Source organism: Trichechus manatus, unplaced genomic scaffold (assembly GCF_000243295.1).
Source record: "Trichechus manatus latirostris isolate Lorelei unplaced genomic scaffold, TriManLat1.0 scaffold00038, whole genome shotgun sequence".
NCBI classification, from domain to species: domain Eukaryota; kingdom Metazoa; phylum Chordata; class Mammalia; order Sirenia; family Trichechidae; genus Trichechus; species Trichechus manatus.
In genome coordinates this window covers 7,212,565-7,222,309 of record NW_004443974.1, presented here as the reverse complement: position 1 = coordinate 7,222,309, position 9,745 = coordinate 7,212,565, and the positions used below count along the sequence as shown (strand labels likewise).

Genomic DNA, 9,745 nt, shown 5'->3' with positions numbered 1-9,745 from the left:
TTTTATGGGGCTGTCTAATCTTTGGCTGAATGGTGAATGTCGGGAGTGACTTCATTACTGAGCTAAAAGGGTGTCCAGGGGCCATACTCTCAGAGTTTCTCCAGTCTCTGTCAGGCCAGTAAGTCTGGTCTGTTTTTATGAGTTAGAATTTTGTTCTACATTTTTATTCAGCTCTTGATCCTGGTCAGAGCAATCAGTGGTAGTAGCCAGGCCCCATCTCGTTGTACTGGACTCAGCCTGTGGTGAAGGCTGTGGTAGTTGTGGTCCGTTAGTCCTTTGAACTAATCTTTTCCTTGTATCTTGTTTTCTTCATTCTCTCTTGCTCCCGAAGGGGGTGAGACCAGTGGAGTATCTTAGATGGCTGCTCACAGGCTTTTAAGACCCCAGATGCTACCCACCAAGGTAGAATGTAGAACATTTTTCTTTATAAACTGTGTTATGCCAGTTGAACTAGATGTTTCCCGAGACCATGCATAACCATAATTCTGACCATTTCCTAACCTCTATCCTATACCTGGACTAACCTAACCTTAACCAAATCCTAACTGTTGGGATTTTAGGAATGAACTTGTGTATGTCCTCGTGCTGTTCATTTCCCTGAGCGATACAAGGGAGGGGTGTCTGCCTCTTCAGATCCACTCCCATTCTTTGGCATGAGCAGGTTCTGAAGATGCTCTCCTGGTGTGAGATCAAGGAGAGCAGGAGCAGACTCACTGGCCAAGAACCCTAAAAAGAACAAGAATCTAGGAACATTTGGAGCCAGTACCACTCTAACCTATGTTTCTGGGGATCAACCTGCTTATAAGTACAGGTGGCCAATAAACCTTCTGTTACTTCACTGGGTAACATTTAGGAACTTTTATGTTTTGAACATTGGGGAACCTAAGGCAGTTCAATAGCAACATTAACCTGGTCTTGGTACTGGTTCTAGGTCTAGCCACTTCTGCCTGCCTTGTGTATGCTTCTTTCCTCCTCCTTTGTAGTCCCCTAATGAGGAGAGACACACACCAGCGGAACATCCATCTTTAGCCACAGTGCCAGAGGCCTGAAAGAGTGTGCTCCTCATTTCTACACAGTCAGTCCTAACCACACCCCCCAGACCTTTCATGAGTGCCCCCGCCCTGAACAGCAGAATCGGCTCCAGGTCCTTCTGAGGGCCTCCTTTACTTCCTTGTTATGGAGGCTGTAGGTGAGTGGATTGAGAGCTGGAATGACACGGGTGTAGAACACAGATGCCATCTTGTCAGTGTCCAGGGCATAGCTGGAGCTGGGACGCAGGTACATGAAAATGAGTGTCCCATACAGCATAGTCACAGCCGTGAGGTGGGAGCCACAGGTAGAGGCTGCTCGTCGGAGGCCCTCAGCCGAGTGCATGTGGATCACAGCCCCAGTAATGAAGCCGTAGGACACAGCAATAACCAACATTGTGACCATCTGGATGAAACCACAGATGGCAAAGAGGATGAGTTCATTGAGACTAGTGTCATTGCATGAGATGGCCAGCAGTGGAGGGATATCACAGAAGAAGCTGTTGATCTCACGGGAGTGGCAGAAGCTCAGGCGGAAGGTGAAGGTTGTGTGGACAAAGGCACTCACCGCTCCTCCCAGTCCTGATGCTCCTAGCAAGGCCAGGCATAGATGCCGTGACATGGCTGTTGTATAGAGAAGAGGGTTTCCGATGGCCACATAGCGGTCATAGGCCATGGCTGCGAGCAGGCAGCACTCGGCATCAGGCAACCCTGTGAAAACAAACATCTGGAGGGCACAGGCTGCATAAGGGATGGTGGCGTGGGGCAGCAGCAGGTCCACTAGCATCTTGGGGCCGATGGCTGAGGAATAGCAGGCATCCAGCAGGGACAGGTTGGCCAGGAAGAAGTACATAGGTGTGTGGAGCCTGGCATCCACGCGGATCAGCAGCACCATGCCCATATTTCCTAGCCAGCTCACCAGGTAGACAGGCAGGAAGATCAGGAAAAGGGTAATGCACAGGTCCCAGCGATTCGTGATGCCCAGGAGGATGAATTCAGCAGACACAACCCTGGCCCATGTGAGGTTCTCTGGGGTCATCCTACTGGCCAGACACTGAAGGCAGACGAAGCAAGAGGTAGATGAGAGAAAGGTCATGACTTTGTGCTGGTAGTCAGGTAGGCTTGGGTTTCAGTCTTACCTGTGCCACAAAATTACTGAATGACCTTGGACAAGCCCCTTAACATCTCAAAATCTTAGCTTCTAACTGCAAAATGATTAGAATTTAATCTTTGTAAGGGCAGGAGTCTTGTCTGTCTTATTTACTATTGTATCCACAGTATGGAGGACTTTGCCTGACAAGTAGTAGGTGCTCAATAAGTATTTGTTGAGTGAATGAATGATGAATAGGATGATATTTCATGTCTGGCCAAAGATTAATAATTCCACAACTCTATATGCATTCTCCTCTTCAGTTTCCTGGGGGAGGAAAAGAGACTCAGTGGAATGAGCAGAAAGTAACTCTTCAATCCACAGGGTAACTAGCTATGGGTCTTGAAGTTTGCTGGGAGGACACCTTCCCATTGGAGTAAGACCTGGAAAAGGAGAATGCAGGAGTGGCCTGGTGTTTTGGGGAGAGAGTGAGGAGTGGAAAGAACATATGATTTGAATGTCTTCCTGGGCCAGATTCTTCACCTCTCTCAATTTTCTCATCTGTATAATAGGAATAAAAAGCTTGCAGCTTTTTTTTTTTTTTTCTTTTTGCAAGGATTCAATGATATAATGTATGTAAAGCATTTCATAAAGGACTGGGCACACAACAGGCATTTAACAAAAGTCTAATGAATTGAACTAGATGCCTTGCCTCAAAACTGGAAGGAAACAATTTTAAGGCAGTCAAGAGTAGTGTAATTCCCAGGAAATGCAATATTTCTTCATATTCCCTCTGCTTAGAACTTGCTTCTTCTTTCCGTGTCTGCTGGATGCTGTCTCCAATGTGCAGCATTCCTGATCTACCTAAAGAAAACTTAACATTTCCTTGTTTATACCCTACTTTTGGAGCCCTGGTGGCACAGTGGTTAAGAGCTTGGCTGCTAACTAAAAGTTCAGCAGTTCGAATCCACCAGATGCTCCTTGGAAACCCTATGGGGCAGTTCTACTCTGTCCTACAGGATCACTATGAGTCGGAACTGACTTGATGGCAGAGGGTTTGGTTTGGTTTTTTGGTACTAAAGCATGTATCTATTACGACAGCTCGCCATTCTATTGCAATTTTTTTTTAATGTATCTATTTCCTTTGAAAGGAGCCCTGGTGGTGCAGTGGTTAAAGCTCTCAGCTGCTAACTGAAAGATTAACGGTTCGAACCCACCAGTTGCTCTGCAGGAGAAAGACGTGGCAGCCTGCTTTCTGTAAAGATTACAGCCTCGGAAACCCTATGGACCAGTTCTACTCTGTCCTGTAGGGTTGCTGGGTAGGAATTTGGCTCAAAGGCAGTGGGTTTAGTTTGGGTTTTTTATCTCCTTTGTGGCCTTTGAACTCTTTGATTCAACAAACATATATTGAGTATTACCCTGTGCTAAGAACAGTCCTGCAATTCATTTTTGTATCTAAAGGGCCTGGTATGTATGTAATCAGTGCTCAATAAAAGTTAGTGGAATGTATGAAACAGTGAAAAGAGTATGGACTTTAGCCCATAGCATACCCACTTCCTAGTGTATAACTTGGAGCAAATCACTTCACTTCTCCCAGCTTCAGTTTTCTCACTGTAAAGTAAGAATCATAACATATGAGTTGGGGGCTTCCAAGAGGCAATAGGTGTGCAGTATAGGACCTGCGGCTGAGTAGGTGCTCTTTCCCCTTCCTTTAAGAGACGCTTGGGTGTTTTGCAACATACCTTTGCCTGATGAGGATGACAAAGATCTTCCTACAAAGCACAGCTTGGTTGAAGGAATTTGAGGATATCGCATGTTGGTGGGAATGTAAATCAGGACAGTTGGAGAACAATTTGGCAGTTAACTACTCAAAACTGTGCAAACCCTGGTAATTCTACTTCTTGGTGTTTACCTCTGAAGACTCTTACACATATACACAAGGAGACGTACACAAGGGTGTATACTCCTGGACTGTTTGTCATAGAAACATTAGCCAAAATAAGTGTTTAAGAATAGGCTCATGGCACTTAAACAGAATGGATTCAACCTATATATATAAATATGGAGAAATCTCAAAAACATATTGAGATAAAAAAGCAATTTGCAGAAAAATATATAGATTAATGAAAAAAAAACTCAAAACAATGATGTATGTTTTCTGTGTGTATGTATGTATATAAAACATATTGCGGGTTGCTCCAATCAGGGATGAGGGTCCCAGCTAAAGGGCCCCAGGGCATCTCAGAGGGTCTCATCACCTCTCCCCTCTCCCCATAATCCTTCCTATTTTTTAAGACTCAGCTCAGGCGTCATCTTTCCCAGGAAGCCTTATCTGAACACCCTATCCCTCAACATTTTATGTTGGAATTTCGCTCTCTTGGCTCTCTGCATAATAGCCCCACTATTTTGTTTTATAATTATCTGTCTAAGAGTTTGTCTTCTGTCATCTAATTGAGCAGCATGAAGTCTGTATTATGTCTAATTCATCCACATATTCTTAAGGATAAAGAATTTTAGGTATCTTCTCCTTTTCCTTGATAAGGTCACTGGTGGAGGTCATATGGCCTCTAGGGGTAGAGGAAACAGTGGGATCCCCCCAACTACATGTTCTCTATGAATATAGTCCCTGGCCAGCTGCAGTACTGTATCCAGAACCCAGTTGGTGGCCAATCCCTTGTGTGTCTCAGTCTTTCCACGTGGAAAACAAACACCACTCACCTTCACAAAGTGAGGAGCAGAGCTGCTTCGATGGCCTCTCCATTTCTCCATCTGTAAAATGGGAACAATGAGACTTTAGGGCTTTTAAGATGCTTTGAAATTTTGGGTGCAAGGGTCCCAAAACTTTCATTAAGTAGGTGTTATGAAATGTGTGTGTGTATGTGTGAGCAAAACATACAGTTAATTTTCCATTAAATTCTCTCTCTTGCCTCACTATTCATGAGAAGCAATCTTGACATTCTGGGGTTGGGGTGTCTAGTTCAGTGCAGGCCTTACCACTGAGACTTCCAGGACTCAAGTTTTCAGAGGAACAGCTTCTGAATTCTCTCTTCAGTGCTAATCAGCACTAGACAGGAACTGGAAGAATGAAATTTCCTGGACTTTCAGGCTCCTGGCTCCATTTAGCCTAAAATTGATTGTAGTCTATTGTCTTTCCTAATCCTTCTAACATCTCTGTTTCTGTCTGACTTCTACCTTCATCTTTCAGCCTCTGAGGTTAAAGTCTCTGAAGTCTGTTTGTCTGTCTATCATTTATTTATCTATGTATGGCTCTACAATCTATCCATATATTAACCTCTAATCTATCCAACAAATATTTGTTAACCACCTACTCTACTGCATGGTTTAAAATCAGGAAAGGTGTGCATCATGGTTGAATCCTGTCACCATATTTATTCAGTCTGTGTACAGAGCAAATAATCCAAGAAGCTGGACTATGAGAAGAAGAACATGGCATCAGGATTGAAGGAAGACTAACAGCCATTGATATGCAGATAACACAACTTTGCTTACTGAAAGGTAAGAGGACTTGAAGCACTTGTTGATGAAGATCAAAGACTACAGCCTTCATTATGAATTACACTTCAACATAAAGAAAACAAAAATCCTCACAACTGGACCAATAAGCAACATCATGATAAACGGAGAAAAGATTGACGTTGTCAAGGATTTCATTTTACTTGATTCCACAGTCAACACCCATGGAAGCAGCAGTCAAGAAATCAAAGGACATAAATCTGCTGAAAAAGACCTCTTCAAAGTGTTAAAAAGCAAAGATGTCACTTCAAGGACTAAGGTGCACTTGACCCAAGCCATGGTATTTTCAGTTGCCTCATATGCATGTGAAAGCTGGATGATGAATAAGGAAGAACAAATAAGAATTGATGTCTTTGAATTGTGGTGTTGGCGAAGAATATTGAATATACCATGGACTGCCAGAAGAATGAACAAATCTGTCTTGGAAGAAGTATGCTAGAATGCTCCTTAGAAGGGAGGATGGCAAGACTTCGTCTCATGTACTTTGGACATGTTATCAGAAAGTAGAGGGTCATTGAGAGAGAGAAAGACCCACAGTGAGAAGGATTGACACAATGTCTGCAACAATGGGCTCAAACAGCAACAGTTGTTAGGATGGCACAGGACCAGGTAGTGTTTCTTTCTGTTGTACATAGGGCTGCTGTGAGTCAGAACCGACTCCGTGGCACCTAACAATAATGACATGTGACAGGCACTGTATGAGCATAGAGCTATAGATGTGAGTATGACAGATTTGTCCCTGCTCTCATGGAGCTTTCAGGCTGGTGGGAGGAGAGAGCTTTTAATCAAATAATCACACATATATAATTACAAACTGATGTGTATGTGATCTGAAGGAGAGGGGCATGTTTCTCTTTCTCCCCAGTTTACAGGGTGGCTTATACTCTATGCATTTTGCATGCATGATTTCATTTCAGACTTATCAGACCCTTATTAGGTGGATACTTTTATATCTATTTCATAGATGAAGAAATCACGGCCTAGAGAAGGGTCTTTAACTTGTGAGGGTGACTCCATTTCCACCCTCTTCCTTCCTAGTCATAGGGCCACTCGTGAGTTGTGCCTCAGTAGTATCTATTGTGCCAGTCCACTTCTCTTCATGAACTGTCATGGTCCCAGTCCAAGCTTCATTAATGGGATTATGTATGAAATTTTCAGCTAGTCTCCATGCCTACCACATCTTCCCCTCTCCGCTCTGCTTCTTTTTTTTTTCTTTTTGAATGTTTTCCACTCTGTTTCTTTTTATTTTCTTTTTAAGTGTTTTCCACTCTGTTTCTTAAATCCTAGCCTAAGCATTTTACTCCTACTATGCATCAGATAAGGAGCCCAGGTGGCGCAGTAGTTAATGCACTTAGCTGCTAATGGAAAGGTCAGCAGTTCAAACCCACCAGCTGCTCAGAGGGAGAAGGATGTATGTGGCAGTCTGTTTCTGGAGTCACTATGAGTAAGAATTGATTCTTCGACAATGTTTTTTGTTTATACATCAAATAACTACAAACTCCTCAGTCAAGGGTCTGCACAAAGCACTTTCCTAATATTGTTTCTTCTGTACGATCTTTCTGCTCTAGTCCAGTCTTCTCATTATTCACTTTTCTCCCCTACCTCCAATGTTAGGCCTCCTCATCCCCACCTTTCGTGCCTCTTTTGAAATTATTGCCCCTGTCTGGAATTCCTTTCTTGCTCTTCTTCCCCTAATCAAAGTCCTAGCCATTCTTTAATGGCCGATTTAACTTTTTCTTTTTTGTGAATCTATCACCAGTCATCACAATCTGCAGTGACGCTGAAACGGTAAGGGGTTTGTGATGTTTTCTGCCACCATATCACTTTAGTTTTGTGTATTTATCTCCCCAAAAGGTACTCACTCTTAAAAAAATTGAATTCTGCAATTAAATATATGCTGCCACCAGATGGGGGTATTGTAGCAGTATCTCATGATTGGAGGAGCCATTAGGCCAGGGATGGAGAATGTATGGTAAAGTTGATGCTATGCTTCCATCCTTTGATCAAGGCAGACATGGCTAATCAGTCAGGCTACTCATTCTCACTACTCAGACTAGTCTTAGAGTCCTTTTTATTTGAGCCCATGAAAGTCAGTGGGGTTAGTAGGAGAGAGGAATCATATTTGCTATCCTTTGATTAGGCACATGCCTTCCCGGAGATTCAGTCTCCACTTTTCAGCCCTGAATTCCTCATAGCTTTCCAAAATTCTTAAAAAATTAAATTTAAATATTAATAATTAAATTTAAGAGTGCAACTTCAGAGGTTAGTGTTTTCCTCTTGCCTCTTTTTTGTTATTTGTTTATCTTTAAACAGTACAACAACACACTGTGTAAAATCAAAAATGTACAAAAAGGTATCCAATAACAAACAAGCCTCCCTCCCACTTTGTCTCCGAGTCCTCTATTTCCACGTTCTAGAGTGGTTCTGCTGGTAGCCACTGCTACCAGTTTCATGAGTATCCTTCTAAAGATGTTTCATGAATTCATAGATATACCGAAACCAAACCCACTGCCGTCAAGTTGATTCTGACTCATAGCGACCCTATAGGACAGAGAAGAACTGCCCCATAGGGTTTCCAAGGAGCAGCTGGTGGATTCTAACTGCCGACCTCTTGTTAAGTATGTATAGTCTTTTTAAAACTTATATGTTAGCATACCATAAACTTTTCTGCACCTTTTTTCCACTTAACAATATATCTTGGTGATCATTCTAGAAGAGTACAAAAAGTTTTTAAGGCTGTGTAATATTCCATTATATGGATGTACCATGATTTATTTCACTAGTCTTCTATCGATGCGCATTAAAGTTATTTTAAATATTTTGCTCTTGCAGTCAATGCTACAAAACTACTATGCAGACGCCATTGTGCGAGGATGTCTGTTGGATAATTTCCTGGGAGTAGAAACACTAGGCTAAAGAGTAAGTGCGCTTTATTTGATAGACATTGTAAATTACTCTACAGTGATGCAGAACCAATTTATACTCACACTAGCAATGTATAAGCGTGTATGCTTTTCAACACTTTCCACAATACTGTGTTTTCAGACTCTGATCTTGGCTAAACTGATACGTAAAAGTACCTCTGCTGCTTTTTAAATATTTTCTATTCTGTTTTTAAAGCCTAGCCTTTATGTACCTCCTTGTAGTTTCAATTTAAAAATAAAATACCTCCCTGTAGTTTCAATTTTCATTTATTTTATTATGAATGAGAATGAGCATTTCTTTTATAAGCTTAAGAATTATTTATATTTCTTTTTCCCTGAACTCTGTTCGTATTTTTTTAGTCCATTTTTCTGTTGAATTTTTGGTCACTGTTTTTATTAATTTAAAGAAACTATTGTGGAAATCAACTCTTTGTGATATAAATTATATATTTTCATTTTGTCATTAGTCTTGACTTTCTTTATGGTTCTTTTTTTCTCTATAAAAATTTATATTTTTGTTTTATGTAACTGAATTTATCAGTATTTATTTTGTGAATTTTGAGTTTTGTTTTAGTCATTGAAACCCCTTTCTATTCTAAGATTATAAGAATATTTTCTCACTTTTCTCTTCTAGAATTTTATGGTTTCATTTTTTATGGTTAAATATTTTGTCCATCTGCAATTTATTTTGGTTTAAGTTGTAAAGTGAGTATCTAACTTAATTTTTCCCCCAGAGGGCTACCTAGTTATTCTAACACAATTTGTTGAATAATTAATTCCTAAATAAAGGAAGTTTCATCAGGGTTCTATGACTTAATCAAGATTATTTTAGTAGTGAGAAGTGGAGCTGGGATCACATTTAGATTTGATTTCAAAGTTGTTTCTGGCTGCTAGGGATAGATCGTGGATGTAACTTACAAAAGGTCTGGACTGGCTTAGCCTGGAAGGAAATTTGGGACTTTCAATGCATAGCTTCTCTTGGGGGAATTCTTTGAAGCGGCTTACATGATGAAATATTTACACACATGCACAAAAATATATGTGCAGGAATGTCCATGGCAGTATTTTTTTTTTCTTTTCATAATACATTTTTTTTTATTGTACTTTAGGCGAAGGCTTACAGAACAAATAGTTTCTCATGAAACAGTAGTACACATATTGTTTTATGA

The 9,745-nt window shown here is 41.1% G+C and overlaps 1 protein-coding gene across 1 annotated transcript; it reads right to left on the bottom strand.

Annotated features, from left to right (window-relative positions):
- Positions 1-1,080: 1,080 nt before the first annotated feature.
- LOC101355773 (olfactory receptor 5C1) lies at positions 1,081-2,117 on the bottom strand. The gene has a single exon (XM_004375637.2). It carries the CDS (start codon positions 2,065-2,067, stop codon positions 1,105-1,107), a length of 963 nt encoding a protein of 320 aa, XP_004375694.1. The 5' UTR covers positions 2,068-2,117; the 3' UTR covers positions 1,081-1,104.
- Positions 2,118-9,745: the final 7,628 nt, after the last annotated feature.